This window comes from Heptranchias perlo, chromosome 28 (assembly GCF_035084215.1).
Source record: "Heptranchias perlo isolate sHepPer1 chromosome 28, sHepPer1.hap1, whole genome shotgun sequence".
Classification (NCBI taxonomy): Eukaryota; Metazoa; Chordata; class Chondrichthyes; order Hexanchiformes; family Hexanchidae; genus Heptranchias; species Heptranchias perlo.
Window position 1 is genome coordinate 2,464,755 of NC_090352.1, and position 25,538 is coordinate 2,490,292.

Below are 25,538 nucleotides of genomic sequence, written 5' to 3' on the forward strand. Positions count from 1 at the left end.
GGCTGTTTGACTGACAGTCAAGAATCATCCAATCAGGTAATGATGATTCTATTCATTTTCCAATTGGTGTAGGAAGGCGGGGCATGAGGATGGACATGTTGGGTGACCAATGGCAGGAGTGTGACCATTGGAGGAATATGTTCACCCACAATCGGCAACTCTCGGTCCAACTGGAACGGACTCTCAGTGGAGTTGGGATTGGGCCTGTATTTTGGGTCATAACTGGGATTTACAATCTCCCCAGCCCCAGGAATTTGATTAACTTTATTGTACGGTTGCTTTTAACTGGAGTCAGGGTAGAGCAGGTATCAAACATTATGTAATTGGTGAAAAGACCAACCCATTTCTTTGGTTCTGCCTGTTGAATTCCAAGCTGGACAAGCAACAGTTGTTCTAATGCAAAGAGTCACTGTATCAGCTGAAAACTATATTCCCTCTCACTCTTGTCCATTCAGCTTTTGATTCAAGTTATGACTCCAGCTGGTTCTCAGTGGTGATGTCACATCTGATCTCTGAGCAGATGATGGTTTCCATGTAGAGGAACTGGGACTATATTAAGAATATATATTTGTTTGAGCGAGAGTTACTGGTAAAGTTACAGCGGGTAGCCAGGGTATCGGGGAATTCCTATCTGTTCCAGGAACTGAACCAATCGACAAAACTCCCTAAGCTGTTGACACCACTGTATCATCTCAAGCGAAACAAATTGCACTGATTGTGGCTTTAGAACTTAGGTTAAAATGTCGATAACTCAACTTAACTTGGTCCAAGGATCAGAGATCAGCTTGTACATATAATCAGTTATCGTTAGATGTTCAGCTCAGCAGATTGTGTCTCTCTGCTTATCAAACCGTCTCTCTCTGGCGTGGGTTGGGGACAGGGAGCGCGCCCCGGGGGGGTTGGTGGGGGACAGGGAGCGCGCCCCGGGGGGGTTGGGGGGGGACAGGGAGCGCGCCCCGGTGGGGGGGGGGGGTTGGGGACAGGGAGCGCGCCCCGGGGGGGTTGGGGGGGGGACAGGGAGCGCGCCCCGGGGGGGTTGGGGGGGGGGGACAGGGAGCGCGCCCCGGGGGGGTTGGGGGGGGGACAGGGAGCGCGCCCCGGGGGGGGTTGGGGACAGGGAGCGCGCCCCGGGGGGGGGGGGGGGGGGTTGGGGACAGGGAGCGCGCCCCGGGGGGGGGGGGGGGGGGGTTGGGGACAGGGAGCGTGCCCCGGGGGGGGGGGGGGGGACAGGGAGCGCGCCCCGGGGGGGGTTGGGGACAGGGAGCGCACTCCAGAACTCATTTTCCCTTTTTTCAAACAAAATGATTCCCTCCTTTCCTAATGGAGTTAATTCATGCCATGGTACCTCACCTAAATCGTAGAATCGTTACAGCACAGAATGAGGCCATTCGGCCCCTCGAGCCCATGCCTCTGTAAGAGCGATCCAGTTAGTCCCATTCCCCCACTCTTTCCCCGTAGTCCTGCAAATTTTTTTTCCTTCAAGTATTTATCCAATTCCTTTTTGAGAGCCCCGATTGAATCTGCTTCCACCTCCCTTTCAGGCAGTGCATTCCAGATCATAACCACTCGCTGCATAAAAAAAAGTTTTTCCTCATGTCGCCTTAGGTTCTTTTACCGATCACCTTAAACCTGTGTCCTCTGGTTCTCGACCCCTCCGCCAATGGGAACAGTTTCTCTTTATTTACTTTATCTAAACCCTTCATGATTTTGAACACTTCGATCAAATCTCCTCTTAACCTTCTCTGCTCTAAGGAGAACAACCCCAGTTTCTCCAGTCTATCCACATAACTGAAGTTCATTATCCCTGGAACCATTCTAGTAAATCTTTTCTGCACCCTCTCTAAGGCCTTCACATCCTTCCTAAAGTGAGGTGCCCAGAACTGGACACAATACTCCAGCTGTGGTCGAACGAGTGTTTTCTAAAGGTTCATCATAACTTCAAAAGCAAAATACTGCGTATGCTGTTCTGACGAAATGTCTTCGACCTGAAACGTTAACTCTGTCTCTTTCTCCACAGATGCTGCCTGACTTGCTGAGCTTCTCCAGCATTTTCTGTTTTTATTTCAACATAATTTCCTTACTTTTGTACTCTATGCCTCTATTTATAAAGCCCAGGATCCCATGTACTTTTCTTAACCGCTGTCTCAATCTGTCCTGCCACCTTCAAAGATTTGTGCACATACACCCCCAGGTCTCTATGTTCCCGCATCCCTTTAGAATTGTACCCTTTAGTTTATATTGCCTCTCCTTGTTCTTCCTGCCAAAATGGATCACTTCTCTGCATTAAATTTCATCTGCCACGTGTCCGTCCATTCCACCAGCCTGTCTATGTCCACTTGGAATCTATCACTATCCTCCTCACTGTTTACTACACTGCCAAGTTTTGTGTCATCTGCAAATTTTGAAATTGTGCCCTGTACACCCAAGTCCAAGTCATTAATATATATCAAGAAAAGTAGTGGTCCTAGTGTTGACCACTGGGGAACACTATTGGATACTTTCCTTCAGTCCAAAAAACAACCGTTCACCAGTACTCTCTGTTTCCTGCCACTTAGCCAATTCTATATCCATGCTGCCACTGCCCCTTTTATTCCATGGGCTTCAACTTTACTGACAAGCCTATTATGTGGCACTTTATCAAATGCCTTTTGAAAGTCCATATACACATCATCAACCACATTGCCCTCATCAACCCTTCCTGTTACCTCATCAAAAAATGCAATGAAGTTAGTTAAACACGATTTGCCTTTAACAAATCCGTGCTGGCTTTCCTTTATTAATCCACACTTGTCTAAGTGACTATTAATTTATCGTTTCTAAAAGTTTCCCCACCACTGAGGTTAAACTGACTGGCCTGTAGTTGCTGGGTTTATCCTTACACCCTTTTTTAAACAAGAGTGTAATATTTGCAGTTCTCCAGTCCTCTGGCACCACCTCCATATCTAAGGATGATTGAAGATTATGGCCAGTACCTCCACAATTCCACCTTTACTTCCCTCAGCAACCCATCCGGATCAGGTGACTTATCTACTTTAAGTCCAGCCAGCCTTTCCAGTACCTCCTTTTTATCAAAGTTTTAGCTCATCCAGTATCTCAACTACCTCCTCTTTTACTGTGACTTTGGCAGCATCTTCTTCCTTGGTAAAGACAGATGCAAAGTACTCATTCAGTGCCTCAGCCATGCCCTCTGCCTCCATGAGTAGGTCTCCTTTTTGATCCCAAATTGGCCCCACCATTCCTCTCACTACCCGTTTACTATTTATATGCTTATAGAAGACTTTTGGATTCCCTTTTATGTTAGCTGTCGGTCTATTGTCATACTCTTTCTTTGCCCCTCTTATTTCCTGTTTCACTTCTCCTCTGTAATTTCGATACTTAGCCTGGTTCTCACTTGTATTATCAACCTGACATTTGTCATACACCCCCTTTTTGTGCTTCATCTTATTCTCTATCCTCTTTTGTCAAGATGGCGGCTCCTGCACTGGCTGCTCAGGGTCATCTGTTGCCCTTTCTCCCCCAATCTCTTCTCTTCTACTCTAAGTTCTCCTGGCTCAAATAGTGGGTGTATTTTAGCCTTAACCACAAGTTCAAGCTGAAAGTTTAAAGTTACCTGGGCCCGCTGCTCATCCTCCCACCAGGCCTGCTCTTTGTTTTCATCAGTGAACACTGGATCTTTGCTCAAATTTGGCTTCTAAATTTCCCAACTTCTCTGCCATCTAGACTACACTACTCCACTGGACAACACTGGACCACACTGTAAGACTCAGCTGCTGTGACTCTGATCTGCTATTCAGTTGCTTAAGTTTTAAGGTAATTTTGTCTAGCCTACAGCCCAACCCCCACCACTGCTGTTACCTGCTGAGCTTAGGTCCAACTGGTCCCACTGGTTTTTCAGCTTTATTTTGCTTCAGTTTGGTTCCTGGCCAGAAATTCACTCTCCTGGGCCATAGTCCATTTCTCCGCTGCTTCTGGACCTTATAGTGAGCTCCAACTTTGCCACTGTTTTTCTGCCCCGCACTCGATTCTCCACACCTCCTGGCTCTTCACACCCACAGAAATCCCTCCAGCAGTGCATCCTCCAATACTCTACCCTCCAAATAGCTTCTCGACTCACTCGCCCTCCACACCTGTCGACGAACTGATGAGCAGGTTTGGAGATGCTCCAAGCTGACTCCACCCTATCCACATCAGCTTTATCCCACCATGGGACCTCGGACTTTACCTTTGTTCTCCCTCCTATTGTCTTCTTTCTATTCTCCGTTTATTACCAGGATATATCTATCCTAATTCTGCTCTGTAACCGCGCCTGTGTCATTTGAGTTTCCCTGTGTCCATTCACGAACGCGTTTCGCTGCCGCTCGGGACCCGAGCCCATCGCTTCTATTTCCCCTTTTTTTCTTCTTTTCTCTTTACCCCTCCTGGGCTCCTCTCTCCTGTCGTCGTGCCTTTTTTCATTTCTCCCCTCTCGAGTATTCTACCCCCCAAATCCCTACCCCAACCCTTCACCACTTCTCGACCTTCCTACTCTGCTGCTGCCGTCCCAGACTTGACTCCCTCTTAGATAAGTCCACAGCTTCCCTCTGTGCCTCTCTCGGCATCCTCTGAAGGGCCCATTGAGGTACTCGTCGCTGCCTCCTTACAAGCAGAAACCCCAACTGCCCCAATCCTACTCTCTCGCTGACTTTCCTGCACAGTGCGCTCGCTGGGGGCTAACCTTGCCAACCTCCTTTCCGTCCCACTCACCTCTCCCAGCGCTGACCCTGTGGACTCTGCCAGCAGATCAGCTATCACTGCCTCTCTCCACATCTCCCTCCAGAATGTCTGCTCACTTGTGAACAAGACCATTGCCAACCATGAGCTTATGGTGGGTGATTTCATTGACATCACGGCCTTGATGGAAACCTGCTGATGGGTGATGACACCTTCCCCCTTAATGAAGCCTCCCCACCTGGTTATATCTTCCACCACCTGCCCCGCCCCACAGTGGTAGTGTGGCCCGTATCACCAAATCACACTTTGGTCTGTCCCTCTTCTCCTCGGGCACCTTCTCCTCCTTTGAGCATCTCACCTTGTTCCTCTCCTCTCACCTCTCCTTTAAAATCCTCGTTCTCTGCCGTCCACACAAGTACCGCGCCAAATTTCTCACCGAAATATCTTCACTGCTTTCCTCCCTCAGCCTCTGCACCGAGCGACTTCTCATCCTTGGTGATTTCAACCTCCATCTCAACTCATCATGCTCTCTCTCCTCTGAGTTCACTGCCCTCCTATCCTCCCTTAATCTCTCCCTCCATATAAACTCCCCCACCCATATTCACGGCAACCCCCTCAGGTGGCCTCTCTATTTCCATTGTGTCAATCACTGATAAGGCCATCTCTGATCACTTCCTTGTATCCCTCTCTACCCACATCTCCCTTCCCCCTCCCTCCACTTCTTTCTGTGTCCGTCCCTGCAAAAAGCTCTTCCCCAAGTCACTCACAACGGCACTTTCAAATTCCCAACTGTCTAGCCTTTGGCCCTCTATTTGCCACGATATTTCTGCGGCTACCGATCTGCTCAATCACATCCTCACCTCCACCTTTGATGCGCTTGTCCTCATTAAAACTGTTACTCTCTCTCACCATGGCCGTTCTGCCCACTGCCGCGGCGATAGACGCAGCCCAGTGCTCACCCCAGAACAGCCCACTCTCAATGGGTGCACGTACTCAACTCAGGAACAAGAAGCCTTCTCTGGAGGGCAGTATTTTATTGGTATATAAATTAACTCTGGATTTTATAAACTGTCTCATAGGTAATAATTAATTACAAACACGCAGCATAATGGGGACACTTCTATATTATCTTAGTCCACGTTTAGTTACTCAAAGGGCAGACAGATGTTCAATATCACACATAACTTTTTAGTGAACAATCAGTCAGAAGCTGGGGCTTTGTAGGGTGGTGGAGAGTTAAGATAAACCATCTCTGCTGTGCTTACAATCTCTAACACTGGGCTTTACTCCAGCTCCCACTGAGGCACCTCACGGGGGGCTGACCAGTCACTAATGAAATGGAGCGAGCCTTTGGCTCAGTGGGAGCATTCCTCCCCGAGTCAGAAGGTACAGGGTTCGAGCCCCACTCCGGGCAGACCCCCCCCCCCGGCGACGGGAGGCCGGAGCTCCGGCTCTGAATTCTGGGTTGACATCCAGCGGGATTCTCGTGTTCAGTGGGTGTGGGAGGGGGCCCCCCTCCATTGTATGGGTTGTGGGAGCCTATAAAACCCACCCGGCTTAGAGGACTAACCCCCCTATGGGCTGGTACACAGATGGTTACATTGCAGTCTATCGGCCTGTGAATCCTTCCACTACTTCACACTATTCTCCAAGGGAAGAGGGCAAAGATACAAAAGGCAAACAAACTAATGGAATCCTCTCTATTTAATAAGTGGAAAACACTGTTAGTGCAGGCAGGTAAACAAAATCTGAACCAATACTAGGATCAGTTCCTGAAAAAGCAAGAGTGTAGAGTCGATACCTGGACAGCAGATTAAGCTTTGGGTGTACAGACTTTATAAGAAGGGAGAAAGATGGAAAAAATGACTAAACAGGAAATGATTGTAAGAGAACAACTTTGGATTTGGGAAGGCAAAAAAAAAAAATCGGAAATATTACTAAGGAAATTCTAACTAACTGTGCAGGAAGTATCAGAAACACAACTGGGGAACTGAAATCATTGATGAAAATAGAAATTCAACAATAAATGAAACATGACTGTGGGTGAGTCAGAAACCAACCGTGTAGAATTCACTGAAGAAATATTAGAGAGAATAGGTAAAGAAAATGCAGTCTAGGTATGCTTTATATGGATTTTCAAAAAGTATTACATAAAGGTAATAAGAGAATTATGGCATAGAAAATGGAACATGGAGTTAAGGGAAATGTGGATGCATGGATAGAGAGATGGTCAGAGGGCAGAGGGTAGGGGTTAAAGGAAGTGTCTTAGACTGGAAGGATGTGGTAAGTGAGGTTCCACAGGGGTCTGTGTTGGGACGCCTCTTATTTACTATATACAGAAATTATCCAGGTGTGAGAATGGAGGGAACAATCTCAAAATCTGCTGCTGACACCAAATTCAGGGCTATGACAAATTGTGACATGGATTGTAAGATTTCAGGAGGACATAGAGAAGTGAACGGGATGGGCAGATAGGGGGCAGATGCAGTTCAATGTAGAAAGATGTGACCTCATACATTTTGGGGGTAACAGTAGGGAAAGGCTATTGACCTTAACCTGTGTGGTTTTAAATGGAGTAGAAGAGCAGGGAAACCTAGGTGTGTAGATAAAAAGGTCACTAAGGCAGCAGTGCAAGTTGATAAGGCCAATGGAATCATTGGTTTTATATTCAGAGGCATAGAATAGATGAGCAAAGAATTACATAGAATTTACAGCACAGAAACAGGCCATTCCGCCCAACTGGTCTATGCCGGCATTTATGCTCCATACACGCCTCATCCCACCCCTCTTCATCTAACCCTATCAGCATATCCTTCTATTCCTTTCTCCCTCATGTGCTTATCTAGCTTCCCCTCAAATGCACCTATACTAATCGCCTCAGCTACTTTATGTGGTAGAAAGATAGACATTCTCACCACTCTCTGGGTATCCTGAATTCCCTATTGGAAAAGGCAATGTTGAACTTGTACAAGACACTAGATAGGCTGCATGGAGTTTTGGGCCCTTTATTATAGGAAGGAGATAAAAATAATGGAAAAGGTGTAGTGTAGATTCACTAGTATATTGCCAGAGATAAAGAATTACAGGTATGAGGAGTCTTGAGAAGTTAAGGCTTTTAAGTAGAGGTGAAATGGTTAAGAGGTGATACAGATTATGAAGGGTTTATGAAAAGGTAAATAGTTACAGACTGTTTCCTATGGTCGGTGAAATGGTAGAGCTCACAAATTTAAGATAACCACCAAATAATTAAAGGGGAGGTTAGAAAAATGTCTTTATCCAGAGGATGATTCAAATGTGCAATTAAAATTAGAGCTAGGCCATTTAGGAACGAAATCAGGAAGCAGATTTTCACTTAAAATCCAGAACTCTCTCCCCACTTGAAATTTTTGAGACTGAGATCAATAGATTTATGTTGGGTAAGGGTATAAAATCATAGAAAGGTTACAGCACAGAAGGAGGCCATTTGGCCCATCAAGCCCATGCCGGCTCTCTGCAAGAGCAATCCAGCTAGTCCCACTCCCCGCCCCCCCCCCCACATCCCCGTAGCTCTACAAATTTTTTCCCTTCAAGTACTTATCCAATTCCCCTTTTGAAGGCCAACCCTCGGGCAGTGCATTCCAGATCCTGACCACTCACTGTGTAAAAAAAGATTTTCTTCATGTCACCTTTAGTTGTTTTGCCAATCACCTTAAATCTATGTCCTCTGGTCCTTGACCCTTCCACCAATGGGAACATTTTCTCTCTATCTACTTTGTCAAGGGAGAGTGGGGTTAGACTGGGTGGGATATTAAAGGGTATGGGGGAGCGAGGGGGAGAGTGGGATTAGACTGGGTGGGATATTAAAGGGTACGGGGAGCGAGGGGGAGAGTGGGATTAGACTGGGTGGGATATTAAAGGGTATGGGGAGCGAGGGGGAGAGTGGGATTAGACTGGGTGGGATATTAAAAGGTATGGGGAGCGAGGGGGGAGAGTGGGATTAGACTAGGTGGAATATTAAAGGGTATGGGGAGTGAGGGGGAGAGTGGGATTAGACTGGGTGGGATATTAAAGGGTATGGGGAGCGAGGGGGAGAGTGGGATTAGACTGGGTGGGATATTAAAGGGTATGGGGAGCGAGGGGGAGAGTGGGATTAGACTGGGTGGGATATTAAAGGGTATGGGGAGCGAGGGGGAGAGTGGGATTAGACTGGGTGGGATATTAAAGGGTATGGGGAGCGAGGGGGGAGAGTGGGATTAGACTAGGTGGAATATTAAAGGGTATGGGGAGTGAGGGGGGAGAGTGGGATTAGACTGGGTGGGATATTAAAGGGTATGGGGAGCGAGGGGGAGAGTGGGATTAGACTGGGTGGGATATTAAAGGGTATGGGGAGCGAGGGGGAGAGTGGGATTAGACTGGGTGGGATATTAAAGGGTATGGGGAGCGAGGGGGAGAGTGGGATTAGACTGGGTGGGATATTAAAGGGTATGGGGAGCGAGGGGGAGAGTGGGATTAGACTGGGTGGGATATTAAAGAGTATGGGGAGCGAGGGGGAGAGTGGGATTACACTGGGTGGGATATTAAAGGGTATGGGGAGCGAGGGGGAGAGTGGCATTAGACTGGGTGGGATATTAAAGGGTATGGGGAGCGAGGGGGAGAGTGGGATTAGACTGGGTGGGATATTAAAGGGTATGGGGAGCGAGGGGGAGAGTGGGATTAGACTGGGTGGGATATTAAAGGGTATGGGGAGCGAGGGGGAGAGTGGGATTAGACTGGGTGGGATATTAAAGGGTATGGGGAGCGAGGGGGAGAGTGGGATTAGACTGGGTGGGATATTAAAGGGTACGGGGAGCGAGGGGGAGAGTGGGATTAGACTGGGTGGGATATTAAAGGGTACGGGGAGCGAGGGGGAGAGTGGGATTAGACTGGGTGGGATATTAAAGGGTACGGGGAGCGAGGGGGAGAGTGGGATTAGACTGGGTGGGATATTAAAGGGTACGGGGAGCGAGGGGGAGAGTGGGATTAGACTGGGTGGGATATTAAAGGGTACGGGGAGTGAGGGGAGAGTGGGATTAGACTGGGTGGGATATTAAAGGGTACGGGGAGCGAGGGGGAGAGTGGGATTAGACTGGGTGGGATATTAAAGGGTATGGGGAGCGAGGGGGAGAGTGGGATTAGACTGGGTGGGATATTAAAGGGTACGGGGAGCGAGGGGGAGAGTGGGATTAGACTGGGTGGGATATTAAAGGGTATGGGGAGCGAGGGGGAGAGTGGGATTAGACTGGGTGGGATATTAAAGGGTATGGGGAGTGAGAGGGAGAGTGGGATTAGACTGGGTGGGATATTAAAGGGTACGGGGAGGGAGAGGGAGAGTGGGATTAGACTGGGTGGGATATTAAAGGGTACGGGGAGCGAGGGGGAGAGTGGGATTAGACTGGGTGGGATATTAAAGGGTATGGGGAGCGAGGGGGAGAGTGGGATTAGACTGGGTGGGATATTAAAGGGTACGGGGAGCGAGGGGGAGAGTGGGATTAGACTGGGTGGGATATTAAAGGGTACGGGGAGCGAGGGGGAGAGTGGGATTAGACTGGGTGGGATATTAAAGGGTAAGGGGAGTGAGGGGGAGAGTGGGATTAGACTGGGTGGGATATTAAAGGGTATGGGGAGCGAGGGGGAGAGTGGGATTAGACTGGGTGGGATAGTAAAGGGTATGGGGAGCGAGGGGGAGAGTGGGATTAGACTGGGTGGGATATTAAAGGGTACGGGGAGTGAGGGGGAGAGTGGGATTAGACTGGGTGGGATATTAAAGGGTATGGGGAGTGAGGGGGAGAGTGGGATTAGATGGGGTGGGATATTAAAGGGTATGGGGAGCGAGGGGGAGAGTGGGATTAGACTGGGTGGGATATTAAAGGGTATGGGGAGTGAGGGGGAGAGTGGGATTAGATGGGGTGGGATATTAAAGGGTATGGGGAGCGAGGGGGAGAGTGGGATTAGATGGGGTGGGATATTAAAGGGTATGGGGAGCGAGGGGGAGAGTGGGATTAGACTGGGTGGGATATTAAAGGGTATGGGGAGTGAGGGGGAGAGTGGGATTAGATGGGGTGGGATATTAAAGGGTATGGGGAGCGAGGGGGAGAGTGGGATTAGACTGGGTGGGATATTAAAGGGTATGGGGAGCGAGGGGGAGAGTGGGATTAGACTGGGTGGGATATTAAAGGGTACGGGGAGCGAGGGGGAGAGTGGGATTGGATGGGGTGGGATATTAAAGGGTACGGGGAGCGAGGGGGAGAGTGGGATTAGATGGGGTGGGATATTAAAGGGTATGGGGAGTGAGGGGGAGAGTGGGATTAGACTGGGTGGGATATTAAAGGGTATGGGGAGTGAGGGGGGAGAGTGGGATTAGACTGGGTGGGATATTAAAGGGTATGGGGAGTGAGGGGGAGAGTGGGATTAGACTGGGTGGGATATTAAAGGGTATGGGGAGCGAGGGGGAGAGTGGGATTAGACTGGGTGGGATATTAAAGGGTATGGGGAGCGAGGGGGAGAGTGGGATTAGACTGGGTGGGATATTAAAGGGTATGGGGAGCGAGGGGGAGAGTGGGATTAGACGGGGTGGCTCCTGTGGATAAAACACCAGGCGTGAGATAATTATGGGAGTGGCTCGTTTCTCTGCTGTAACATTCAAGGATTCAATTAACAAACTACTTGCTGAGGGCGACTAAATAAATCAAATTCTCTTTATCGTTACATCCGATTCCAAGATTTTGTTTTGGGGATTGCATTTCGGATTTCACCCCGCCCCCCCAACAAGAAAACCACGATTCAGTGGCCCCGGTGATCACCAATCATCTGCACCTTTTTCAAACTTGTCTTGGGTTGGAATCTGAGAGACAGACATTGCAGAAGCTGTAACATTTGCAATCAACCTTTGCTATTAATGTGGAGATTTCCCCTATTCTGAAACAGACAGTCTGGTTTCCAAGAACTCTCGCTCACACCTCCTGCCCTCCAGAAATATTCTGCTCCTTCCCAACTCCCGAGGTTTCTCTGGACAATCTAATGAAACAGTGAAAAGTTCGACCACACGAGTAGATCCGCTTGTAATTCTAAAACTAACAGGCGTGTGACCATCGGCTCGTTACTGACACTCACGTAATGCTGGTTTGGGACGAATCTTTTTTCAAATCCCAGCACCTCGACGTGTCTGATGTAAGGCTCCTCCATTCTAGGCTGATAATGGTCAACAATCCTGAGGCTCACACTCACTCTCCGCCCTACACCAGAAACCTGTTCGTCAGGTTCTCTCCTGAAGCTGATGTATCAGTGGGTCCGCCCGTCTCTCCCTTTCACAACTCAATTCCTGCTTTCAGATTGCATTAATTGGATGAGATAAATCTTGTCCTTTCATTTCAACTGAGACCCAGCTCTCTATGAACTGCCTCGATGATTCTAAGGGAGTTTTCCCCTTGTGCCATCTTAAAAGAGAAGTGAAAGTAACTGCAATGAGATTCCAGTTTCAATAAGTAATCTATTTTGCCTAATCATCTAATTTTAATAATCATCTGATAGGAACATAGCAACAGGAGTAGGCCACATAGCCCCATTCAATGAGATCACAGTTGATCTGTGATCTAACTCCATATACCCGCCTTAGCCCCATATCCCTTAATACCTTTGGTTAACAAAAATCTATCAATCTCAGATTTAAAATTAATAATTGAGCTAGCATCAACTGCTGTTTGTGGAAGAGAGTTCCAAACTTCTACCACCCTTTGCATGTAGAAGTGTTTCCCAACTTCACTCCTGAAAGTCCTGGCTCTAATTTTCAGGCTATGTCCCCTGGTCCTAGACTCCCCAACCAGCAGAAATAGTTTCTTTCTACCCTTAATATCTTGAAAATTTTGATCCAATCACCCCTTAATCTTTTAAATTCCAGGAAATACAACCCTGGTTTGTGTAATCTCTCCTCGTAATTTAACCCTTGGAGTCCAGGTATCATTCTAGTAAATCTACGCGGTGCCCAGAACTGAACACAGTACTCCAGGTGTGGTCTAACCAGGGCTTTGTAGGGTAGAATGCTGAGGCTGGATTGGAGATCTGGTCCTCAGCCATAGAAAGAGTGCAGTAGACCTGCCAGGTTACATTACACTTTGATGCTTTTGATCTCACCTGGGTAGTGTGATTCAGTGCAAAATCACTCCAATTACTCTGCTTTCATGGAAAGAAAGGATTTATATAACACATTTCATGACCTCAGGACAGCTCAAAGTGCTTTATAGCCAATGAAGTATTTTTGAAGTGTAGTCATTGTTGCAACGTAGGAAACGTGACAGCCAATTTGCGCACAGCAAGATCCCACAAACAGCAATGTGCTAATGACCAGATAATCTGTTTTAGGTGTTGGTTGAGGGATAAATATTGACCAGGGCACCTGGGAGAACTGCCCTGCTCTTCTTTTACGTCCACCTGAGAGGGCAGACGAGGCCTCAGTTTAACATCTCAGATGAGACAATGCAGCGTGCCCTCAGTACTGCACCAGGAGTGACAGCCAAGATTATGTGCTCAAGTCCCTGGAGTAGGGTCTGAACCCATGACCTTCTGATTTTTTAAAAAATTTGTTCACGGGATGTGGGCATCGCTGGCGAGGCCGGCATTTATTGCCCATCCCTAATTGCCCTTGAGAAGGTGGTGGTGAGCCGCCTTCTTGAACCGCTGCAGTCCGTGTGGTGAAGGTTCTCCCACAGTGCTGTTAGGAAGGGAGTTCCAGGATTTTGACCCAGCAACGATGAAGGAATGGCAATATATTTCCAAGTCGGAATGGTGTGTGACTTGGAGGGGAACGTGCAGGTGGTGTTGTTCCCATGTACCTGCTGCTCTTGTCCTTCTAGGTGGTAGAGGTCGCGGGTTTGGGAGGTGCTGTCGAAGAAGCCTTGGCAAGTTGCTGCAGTACATCCTGTGGATGGTGCACACTGCAGCCACGGTGCGCCGGTGGTGAAGGGAGTGAATGTTTAGGGTGGTGGATGGGGTGCCAATCAAGCGGGCTACTTTGTCCTGGATGGTGTCAAGCTTCTTGAGTGTTTTTGGAGCTGCACTCATCCAGGCAAGTGGAGAGTATTCCATCACACTCCTGACTTGTGCCTTGTAGATGGTGGGAAGGCTTTGGGGAGTCAGGAGGTGAGTCACTCGCTGCAGAATACCCAGCCTCTGACCTGCTCTTGTAGCCACAGTATTTATATGGCTGGTCCAGTTAAGTTTCTGGTCAATGGTGACCCCCAGGATGTTGATGGTGATTCAGTGATGGTAATGCCATTGAATGTCAAGGGGAGGTGATTAGACCCTCTCTTGTTGGAAATGGTCATTGACTGGCACTTGTCTGGCGAGAGGCGAGAGTGCTACCACTGAGCCATGGCTGACACATATTGGCTCAGGGCCACTGGCACTCGGTAAAATTCCACAGCAAACATGCCAAACTCGCTGAGGCTGACTGCAAGGGAATCCCAGTGGATAGCCAGTCTTTCTGGTGGCCAGCAGGCTTCCTTCGGGTCTGCCGCCATGTGAGCTGTGCTTCAGAGGCAGTGACATGAAACCAGCTTCAAGCATGAGGTGGGAGATCACGTCCAACGAGAAGTCTCACACCACTTCTTTCAGGCCAAGTTTAGAAACTTTCTCAGGCCTCCCACTGCAACTATTTCTCCGTCGCTTTCCATTCATTTTCTCCTTCCCATCCCTTCTCCTCCTCCTCTCCTAAAGACATCAGCCCTCAATATCCTTTGGACCTTTGTGACTATGCGCAAAATTAGGTGGGACGCACAAATGCCCTCCGCCGGCACCCCCCCCCCTAATTTGGGGCGCTACTCATAGGATCTCAGGGGCGTGGGTTGGCATGGCAGCGCTGGGTGTCGGACGGCCACTGATTGGGCGCACACCAATAGAGGGAGAGGAATTCTAAGTGCAGCCCAGGACACAAGTCCGGCAGCTGCATAAGGGTCTGGGGTTACTGGAGGTGGCCCAAGAGACTATTGACCTGGAGGTGACTTATTAGCACGGGCCGCGCCTATTTTTCAGGTGTAAAAATAAGTAACAAGCGTTCCTGTGGTGCCAGGAGGAGGAGGAGGAGGGGGAGGGGGAGGTGGAGGAGCAGGAGGGGGAGCGGGAGGTGGAGGAGCAAGAGGGGGAGCGGGAGGTGGAGGAGCAGGAGGGGGAGCGGGAGGTGGAGGAGCAAGAGGGGGAGCGGGAGGTGGAGGAGCAGGAGGGGGAGCGGGAGGTGGAGGAGCAGGAGGGGGAGCGGGAGGTGGAGGAGCAGGAGGGGGAGCGGGAGGTGGAGGAGCAGGAGGGGGAGCGGGAGGTGGAGGAGCAAGAGGGGGAGCAGGAGAAGGAGGAGCAGGAGTGCCCTCTCCCCGTCTCCACAGGCCTCGTGATCGTGCCCTCCCCTCGTTGCCACTACAACCCCACCTCCTGGGACTAACCTTCAGGTCTCTGCTGGCGACACAAGTGACCCGATATTCATCATGTTTAAATGGGCGAGCTCCCCGTGAGGGCACCGGCTGATCGTGCAATTAATGTTAATGAGGCCCGAGGACCAATTTCAGGCCGGCCTTGGTCCTCCCGGTTGGGTCACTGCGTCACTGGTCATGGACCCGAAAATGGCTTGTAACCAATTTCCACCCCAGGGGGTTTTCAGGAGGCTCCAGAAACACCACCCTCCAGAAAGACCACCCTCTCCACTGGCACCTACAGCACAGATTCACCAGAATGAAACCGGGGCTTAAAGGGTTAAATTATGAGGACAGGTTGCATTAACGAGGTTTGTATTCCCTTGAGTTTAGAAGGTTGAGGGATGATCTAATCGAGGTATTTTTAATGATAAAAGGATTCTATAGGGTAGATAGAGAGAAACTATTTCCTCAGGTGCGAGTCAAGAACAAGGGGGCATAATCTTAAAATTAGAGCTCGGCCGTTCAGGGGTGAATTCAGGAAGCACTTTTCCACACAAAGGGGAGTGGAAATCTGGAATTTAAAGCAAAATACTGCGGATGCTGGAAATATGAACTAAAAACAGAAAATGCTGGGAGTGCTCAGCAAGTGAGGCAGCATCTGTGGAGAAAGAAACAGAGTTAATGTTTCATATCGATGACCCTTCGTCAGAACAGGAAGAAGTTGAAGATTAAAAGATGGTAAAGGATGATTAAAAGTAGAAATACGGAACTCTCTCCCCAAAAAGGCTGTGGGATACTGACTCAATTGAAATTTTCAAGTCTGAGATTGCTAGTTTTTATTGGATAAGGGTATCGAGGGATAAAGTCATAGAGAGGTTACAGCATGGAAGGAGACCATTTGGCCCATCGAGTTCGTGCTGGCTCTATGCAAGAGCAATCCAGCTGGTCCCACTCCCCCGCCCTATCCGTGTAGCCCTGAAATTTTTTTCCTTCAAGTACATCTCCAATTCCCTTTTTGAAAGCCACGATTGAATCTGCCTCCACCACCCCCTCACGCAGTGCATTCCAGATCCTAACCACCCGCTGTGTAAAAAAAAGTTTTTCCTCATGTCGCCTTTGGTTCTTTTGCCAATCACCTTAAATCTCTGCCCTCTGGTTCTTGACCCTTCCGCCTATGGGAACAGTTTCTCTCTATTTACTCTATCTAGACCCTTAATGATTTTGAACACGTCTATCAAATCTCCTCTTAACCTTCTCTGTTCCAAGGAGAACAATCCCAGCTTCTCCAGTCTATCCACGTAACTAAAGTCCCTCATCCCTGGAATCATTCTAGTAAATCTCCTCTGCACCCTCTCTAAGGCCTTCACATCTTTCCTAAAATGCGGTGCCCAGAACTGAACACAATATGGAGTAAAGGCGGGTGAATGAAGTTAAGATATAGATCATCCATGATCTGATAGAATGGCGGAACAAGCTTGAGGGGCTAAATGGCCTTCTCATGTTCTTATGTCCTGGTCTATATGACTGGGATCTTGCTGTGCCCAAACTGGCTGCTGCGTTTCCTACATTGCAACACTTCAAAAGTACTTCATTGGCTGAAAAGCGTTTTGGGACGTCCTGAGGTCGTGAAAGGCATTATAGAAATTGCAAATTCTTTCTTTTCTTTTACGTTGGCCAGTGACTTCACCCATTCAGCCATAAGGGCAGCTGACAGTATATCCACTGTGCCATTTCACACTGGTAACAGGTTTCCTAATGCCTAGGATTTCCCTCAGTCCTGTAAAAACTGAATAATAAACTCAAGATTGCACTGTGGTCATTAACCCAATAATATACTGTCCCTGGAATGTGGGTGAAAAGCCTTCTTACCCATCAGAGCCGCTGATACTGACATCACAACAGCTTAATACAGAAAACAAATCAGACCTAAATGGGAATTCTGATATTTTTTCATTGAGGAGTTGAGGTGAAAGGTCGAGGCCCACAGTACAGGTCAAAAAGAGCACAAGAGGAGATGGGGTAAATCGAGAAGTAGAGGCTAGGTGACTACATACTTGGGTTTTAAATGTCTGTTTATTAAAGGAGGAAGAGAAGATAATGTTAATAAAACATGGAATGGTAAGAGAGGATACAAGAGGGATCAGGTGACAAGCTTTACTGTGTAAATCAGGAAGTTATCTAATGGGCAGCTGTGCAGCGAGCTCATCGTATCAGTGTCTATCTGAGGCAAAACAATCGAAAACATTTCCGGGGGGGGGTGGGGGAGGTGGCAGGTGGAAAACTCCTTCTGAGTTCTGATGAAAGGTCATCGACCTGAAACGTTAACATTGTTTCTCTCTCCACAGATGCTGCCTGACCCGCTGAGTGGTTCCAGCATTTTTTCTTTTTATTTAACAAACCTCCTTTGATTGGGAGCCAATTTTTCCAAACAGAAGTTGGCTCTTACCATTAATGCTATGATACGTCACTGGCTGAGGGAAGTAAGGGTGGAAATTGCGGAGGTACTGGCCATAATCTTCCACACATCTTTAGATTCGGGAGTGGTGCTAGAGGACTGGAGAATTGCAAATGTTGCACCCTTGTTCAAAAAGGGTGTAAGGATAAACCCAGCAACTACAGGCCAATCAGTTTAACCTCGGTGGTGGGGAAACTTTTAGAAACAGTAATCCGGGACAAAATTAACAATCACTTGGACGAGTGTGGATTGATTAGGGAAAGCCAGCACGGATTTGTTAAAGGCAAATCATGTTTAACTAACCTGATAAGAGTTTTTTGATGAGGTAACAGAGAGGGTCGATGAGGGCAATGCAGTTGATGTGGTGTATATGGACTTTCCAAAGGTGTTTGATAAAGTGCCGCATAATAGGCTTGTCATCAAGATTGAAGCCCATGGAATAAAAGAGGAAGTGGCAGCATGGATAGAAAATTGGTTAAGTGACAGGAAACAGAGAGTAGTGGTGAACGGTTGTTTTTCGGACTGGAGGGAGGTGTACAGTGGTGTTCCCCAGGGGTCGGTGCTGGGACCATTGCTTTTCTTGATATATATTAATGACTTGGACTTGGGTGTACAGGCATGATTTCCAAATGTGCAGATGACACAAAACTTGGAAGTGTAGTGAACAGTGAGGAGGATAGTGATAGACTTCAAGAGGATATAGACGGGCTGGTGGCATGGGCGGACACGTGGCAGATGAAATTTAACACAGAAAAATGTAAAGTGATACATTTCGGTAAGAAGAATGAGGAGAGGCAATATAAACTAGAGGGCACAACTCTAAAAGGGGTACAGGAACAGAGAGATCTGGAGGTGTATTTGCACAAATCGTTGAAGGAGGCAGGGCAGGTTTAGAAAGAGTTTAAAAAAGCATACGGGATCCTGGGCTTTATAAATAGAGGCATAGAGTACAAAAGTAAGGAAGTCATGATGAACCTTTATAAAACACTGGTTTGGCCACAACTGGAGTATTGTGTCCAGTTCTGGGCACCGTGCTTTAGGAAAGATGTAAAGGCCTTAGAGAGGATGCAGAAGAGATTTACAAGAATGATTGCAGGGATGAGGGACTATAGTTACGTGGATAGACTGGAGAAGCTGCGGTTGATCACTAAAACCTTTCAAGGAAGCTGCGGGTCTCCATTTTTTTCAGGTTTTGCGATTTCAACCTCTGGGGCAGGATTCCCGGGCCTTCTCCTTCACACTTGGTGAAAGGAGGCGAGAAGGCCCGAGACTGCTGATAAGTCCTTTCTTGTGAGTCCGGAGGAGCAGGAGTGCTCTGTGTTTTCTGTTTTGTAGCCAGCTTGCTATTCATTCCCCTGACTCTACATGCTCTGACCTTAGTCATGTGTCTACAATGTGGTACCTTATCGAAGACCTTTTGAAAATCTAAATATATTATATCTGCTGCATTACCCTTGTCTACTCTTTCTGTTACTTCTTCAAAGAATTGATAAGGTTGGTCAAGCATGACCTTCCCTTCTCAAATCCGCACTGACTATTCTTCATTATATTTTCATTTTCTAGATGTTTTTCTATTACATCTTTGAATGAAGATTCCATTATCTTTCCTACCGCCGATGTTAAGCTAATTGGTCTATAGTTCCCTGGACTTGGTCTATCTCTCTTTTTAAATATAGGAATCACATTAACTGTTCGCCAGTCCTCTGGCACCATTCCCATTTCTAATGAATCTTTATATATAAGTAATAATGCCTCTGTTATCTCTTCCCTAGTTTCTTTTAATATGTGTGGATGTAATCCATCCGGACCAGGGGTTTTATCCTCTCTCAGTTTGATTAGTTTATCGATTATCACCCCCTTTCAATCTTAAATGTTTTTATATCTTTTTTGACCTCTCATTCTAATGTCATGCCCACCTTGTTTGTCTCCCTGGTAAATACTGAGGCAAAGTAAATATTCAATATTTCTGCCATTTCGCTGTCATTGCCTGTGAGTTTATCGTGTGTATCCATTAGTGGCCCGATCCCTATCCTGATTTTTCTTTTGTTATTTGTGGGTCTGTAGAATACTTCACTATTTCTTTTTATATTCCTTGATAATTTAATCTCATAGTTTCTTTTTGGTTTCCTAATTTTTTAAAAATTCTTTCAAACCTTTTCGTGTTCCCTTTTGTCATCCTCGCCTTTATTATCTGATGTATTTAGTAAGTTTCACCTGACGAAGGGGATAATCTCCGAAAGCTTGTGATTTTAAAATAAATTTGTTGGACTATAACCTGGTGTTGTAAGATTCCTTACATTTGTCCACCCCAGTCCATCACCGGCATCCCCACATCATAATGTATTTAGAGTATTCCTTTTTCTTTACTTTCAATTTTACCCTTATCTCTTTATTCATCCATGGTGTTTCATTATTGGTTAGTTTGTTCTTGCTTTTTAGAGGAATATATTTCTCCTGAGCTCTATTGATCACCGCGTTAAATATTTCCCACTGCTGTTCTAGCTCTTTCTGTTAATTTTTTTCCAGTTTACTTTCCCGAGTTCCATTCTCATCCCCTCAAAATTAGCTTTTTTCCAATCTACTATTTTGGTCTTTGTCTTACTTCTGTCTTTCTCAATCATATTTTAAACCTTATTATTATATGATCGCTTATGCTCACTTCTCTTATTTGTTCTGGTTCATTTCCCATTACTCGATCCAGCAATGCTTTCACATACTGGGTATAAAGGAGTCCTGTACTCACATTAAAAACTCCATTCTCTTTTCCCCTTTCCCGACCTCTTCTTGCCAGTTTATATGGTGGTAGTTGAAATCTCCCATGATTATTATTCAATATTTTTTACTCATTTCCTAGATTTGCCTGCATATTTCATCCTCCACTTCCCTTCCACTATTAGGTGGTCTGTAAAATATACCAGGAATGTTATTGATTCCTTCTTATTGTTTGTTTCATATGGATTCTGTTTCTATCTGAATTTTACTTATGTCCCTTTTCTCTATTGCCATTATAATGTCTCTAATTAGTACAGCTACCCCCACCCTCCCTTCTTCCTCCTCTATCCTTTCTAAATATGTTATATCTTGCAATATTTAACTGTAATGCTAGAGAAGGATATTTAACAGCCAACAGGCCTACAGAAACTCATCTAGTCAAAAGCAGCAAGTAGATGTCACGTTCCCCATTAGTACTCACAGCAAGGCTGTAAGAGGAACAGAAACTTCGTGTAAAGTGACTTCCTTTGTCCAATATTAAAAAGTCATTAGTTACAATACAAAATTATATCATTAAAAGGATTTTAAAAAATATATATCAATTTTGTCACTGCCATTCACTCCTTGGTGTACAGTCTCTCTCTCTCCCTGCTAGGCCGCAGTGACATCAATTTTAGGCCTGTGTGTCCCAGACCAGCTCCATTGGAAACAGTGGGGATGGGTGACTTTTCAAAATAGTTTTATTTCTTTTGTGCAAGAGGTTTACACAGTCTCTCAGGACAGGGTTCGACAGAGAGCATGGCCCCGAAAATGGGTGGGGTGGATGTAAAGACCGCCCAAAACACTGCTGCTGATCCTGCCAAAGTTCACAAGATCAGGTTACAGGGAGATTGGGTAGAAGTGTTCAAAATTATGAAAAGTTTTGATAGAACAAATAAGGAGAACCTGTTTCCAATGGCAGGAGGGTCGGTAACCAGAGGACACAGATTTAAGGTATTTGGAAAAGAACCAATGGGGAAATGAGGAGAATTTTTTTTACGCAGCGAGTTGTTCTGATCTGGAATGCACTGCCTGAAAGGGCGGTGGAAGCAGATTCAATAGTAACTTTCAAAGGGAATTGGATAAATACTTGAAAAGGAAAACTTTACAGGGCCACGGGGAAAGGGCAGGGGAAAGGGATTACATCACTATTGTCAGGGGGTCTGTGCTGTTCCTGAACTCGACCCATAGTGTTTCCCGGTTCAAACCCTGACCCGGGCTTCACCGGTGGGCAGCAGTAGTGGTGGTACAATTGATCAAATCACCCCAGGCTACAGAGGAGAAAAGGCAGCCAGTGATCTCGCGATCCCTGCCAGTTCACCTGTGTGGATCCTGGGTGAGGACGGGATCTGCCTCACTTGTGAAGCTCTCTATTGCTGAATATGCCTGCGACAGGTGACGAGCAGTCAGATAGGAGAGGGCTGCCTGTGCTCCAGCACTGTACGCCAGCGAGGGATGATGGGTTCAGAAGCAGAGAGAAGGAATTAGAAAGAGAGGAGAAAAAGCAGGAAGACCTGCCGGAAATTAATAAAAATATATTTTAAAATATGTTAATCCATTCTCAGGCTTCCCTGGTGTGATTATAACTGACTGAAGATCATTTCTGTAAATGGGGTTAAGGGAATGTACAGAGATTTACAGCTGAAACAGTGTGAGTGCCAGTGAGTGTAAAGGGTGTCGGTGAGTGTATGGGGTGTCGGTGAGTCTAAAGGGTGTCGGTGATTGTAAAGGGTGTCGGTGATTCTATGGGGTGTCGGTGATTGTAACGGGTGCCGGTGATTGTATGGGGTGTCGGTGATTGTAACGGGTGCCGGTGATTGTATGGGGTGTCGGTGATTGTAACGGGTGCCGGTGATTGTAAAGGGTGTCGGTGATTGTAACGGGTGTCGGTGATTCCATGGGATGTCGGTGATTCCATGGGATGTCGGTGATTGTAACGGGTGTCGGTGATTGTAAGGGATGTCGATGATTGTAATGGGTGTCGGTGATTGTACCGGGTGTCGGTGATTGTTTGGAGTGTCGGTGATTGTTTGGAGTGTCGGTGATTGTAAAGGGTGTCGGTGATTCTATGGGGTGTCGGTGAGTGTATGGGGTGTCGGTGATTGTTTGGGGTGCCGGTGATTGTAAAGGGTGACGGTGATTCTATGGGGTGTCGGTGATTGTATGAGGTGTCGGTGATTGTATGGGGTGCCGGTGATTGTACCGGGTGTCGGTGATTGTTTGGAGTGTCGGTGATTGTTTGGAGTGTCGGTGATTGTATGGGGTGCCGGTGATTGTATGGGGTGTCGGTGATTGTATGGGGTGCCGGTGATTGTATGGAGTGTCGGTGATTGTTTGGAGTGTCGGTGATTGTATGGGGTGCCGGTGATTGTATGGGGTGTCGGTGATTGTATGGGGTGCCGGTGATTGTATGGAGTGTCGGTGATTGTTTGGAGTGTCGGTGATTGTATGGGGTGCCGGTGATTGTACGGGGTGCCGGTGATTCTATGGAATGTCGGTGATTGTATGGGGTGCCGGTGATTGTACCGGGTGTCGGTGATTGTATGGGGTGTCGGTGATTGTACGGGGTGCCGGTGATTGTATGGAATGTCGGTGATTGTATGGGGTGCCGGTGATTGTACCGGGTGTCGGTGATTGTAAGGGGTGTCGGTTATGGTTTGGGGTGTCGGTGATTCTATGGGGTGCCGGTGATTGTACCGGGTGTCGGTGATTGTAAGGGGTGTCGGTGATTGTATGGAGTGTCGGTGAGTGTATGGGGTGTCGGTGATTGTATGGGGTGTCGGTGATTGTAAAGGGTGTCGGTGATTGTATGGGGTGTCGGTGATTGTATGGGGTGCCGGTGATTGTATGGGGTGTCGGTGATTGTAAAGGGTGCCGGTGATTGTATGGGGTGTCGGTGATTGTATGGGGTGCCGGTGATTGTATGGGGTGTCGGTGATTGTATGGGGTGTCGGTGATTCTATGGGGTGTCGGTGATTGTAAAGGGTGACGGTGATTAGATGGGTTGTCGGTGATTGTATGGGGTGCCGGTGATTGTAAAGGGTGTCGGTGATTGTATGGGGTGTCGGTGATTGTATGGGGTGTCGGTGATTGTATGGGGTGCCGGTGATTGTAAAGAGTGTCGGTGATTCTATGGGGTGTCGGTGATTCTATGGGGTGTCGGTGATTGTAAAGGGTGTCGGTGATTGTATGGGGTGTCGGTGATTGTATGGGGTGTCGGTGATTGTATGGGGTGTCGGTGATTGTATGGGGTGTCGGTGATTGTTTGGGGTGCCGGTGATTGTAAAGGGTGTCGGTGATTGTTTGGGGTGCCGGTGATTGTAAAGGGTGACGGTGATTCTATGGGGTGTCGGTGATTGTATGAGGTGTCGGTGATTGTATGGGGTGCCGGTGATTGTACCGGGTGTCGGTGATTGTTTGGAGTGTCGGTGATTGTATGGGGTGTCGGTGATTGTATGGGGTGCCGGTGATTGTATGGAGTGTCGGTGATTGTTTGGAGTGTCGGTGATTGTATGGGGTGCCGGTGATTGTATGGGGTGTCGGTGATTGTACGGGGTGCCGGTGATTCTATGGAATGTCGGTGATTGTATGGGGTGCCGGTGATTGTACCGGGTGTCGGTGATTGTACCGGGTGTCGGTGATTGTATGGGGTGTCGGTGATTGTACGGGGTGCCGGTGATTGTATGGAATGTCGGTGATTGTATGGGGTGCCGGTGATTGTACCGGGTGTCGGTGATTGTAAGGGGTGTCGGTTATGGTTTGGGGTGTCGGTGATTCTATGGGGTGCCGGTGATTGTACCGGGTGTCGGTGATTGTAAGGGGTGTCGGTGATTGTATGGAGTGTCGGTGAGTGTATGGGGTGTCGGTGATTGTATGGGGTGTCGGTGATTGTAAAGGGTGTCGGTGATTGTATGGGGTGTCGGTGATTGTATGGGGTGCCGGTGATTGTATGGGGTGTCGGTGATTGTAAAGGGTGCCGGTGATTGTATGGGGTGTCGGTGATTGTATGGGGTGCCGGTGATTGTATGGGGTGTCGGTGATTGTATGGGGTGTCGGTGATTCTATGGGGTGTCGGTGATTGTAAAGGGTGACGGTGATTAGATGGGGTGTCGGTGATTGTATGGGGTGCCGGTGATTGTAAAGGGTGTCGGTGATTGTATGGGGTGTCGGTGATTGTATGGGGTGTCGGTGATTGTATGGGGTGCCGGTGATTGTAAAGAGTGTCGGTGATTCTATGGGGTGTCGGTGATTGTAACGGGTGTCGGTGAGTGTATGGGGTGTCGGTGATTCTATGGGGTGTCGGTGATTGTAAAGGGTGTCGGTGATTGTATGGGGTGTCGGTGATTGTAAAGGGTGTCGGTGATTGTAACAGGTGTCGGTGATTCTATGGGGTGTCAGTGATTATAAAGGGTGTCGGTGATTGTAACGGCTGTCGGTGAGTCTATTGGGTGTCGGTGATTGTATGGGGTGTCGGTGATTGTATGGGATGTCGGTGATTGTACCGGGTGTCGGTGATTGTACCGGGTGTCGGTGATTGTAAGGGGTGTCGGTGATTGTATGGGGTGTCGGTGATTGTACCGGGTGTCGGTGATTGTAAGGGGTGTCGGTGATTGTATGGGGTGTTGGTGATTGTATAGGGTGTCGGTGATTGTAAGGGGTGTTGGTGATTCTATGGGGTGTCGGTGATTGTATGGGGTGCCGATGATTGTATGGGGTGTCGGTGATTGTAAAGGGTGCCGGTGAGTGTATGGGGTGTCGGTGATTGTAAGGGGTGTTGGTGATTCTATGGGGTGTCGGTGATTGTATGGGGTGCCGGTGAGTGTATGGGGTGTCGGTGATTGTAAAGGGTGCCGGTGAGTGTATGGGGTGTCGGTGATTGTAAGGGGTGTCGGTGATTGTAAGGGGTGTCGGTGATTGTATGGGGTGTTGGTGATTCTATGGGGTGTCGGTGATTGTATGGGGTGTCGGTGATTGTAAGGGGTGTTGGTGATTCTATGGGGTGTCGGTGATTGTATGGGGTGCCGGTGAGTGTATGGGGTGTCGGTGATTGTAAAGGGTGCCGGTGAGTGTATGGGGTGTCGGTGATTGTAAGGGGTGTCGGTGATTGTATGGGGTGCCGGTGAGTGTATGGGGTGCCGGTGATTGTAAAGGGTGCCGGTGAGTGTATGGGGTGCCGGTGATTGTATGGGGTGTCGGTGATTGTAAAGGGT

At 47.8% G+C, this 25,538-nt stretch overlaps 2 protein-coding genes across 6 annotated transcripts in view; one reads left to right on the forward strand and one right to left on the reverse strand.

The window, feature by feature from the left end:
• Positions 1–12,147, reverse strand: part of ncf1 (neutrophil cytosolic factor 1) — an 80,254-nt gene extending 68,107 nt beyond the window's left edge. Inside the window, exon 1 of the mRNA XM_068007913.1 lies at positions 11,839–12,147. Coding sequence (XP_067864014.1) covers positions 11,839–11,910 — 72 coding nt within the window. The 5' untranslated portion in view covers positions 11,911–12,147. The remainder of the gene's footprint in view (positions 1–11,838) is intronic.
• LOC137344773 (SH2B adapter protein 2-like) overlaps positions 1–25,538 on the forward strand; it is a 566,922-nt gene that overhangs the window by 381,643 nt on the left and 159,741 nt on the right. The window lies entirely within an intron of this gene.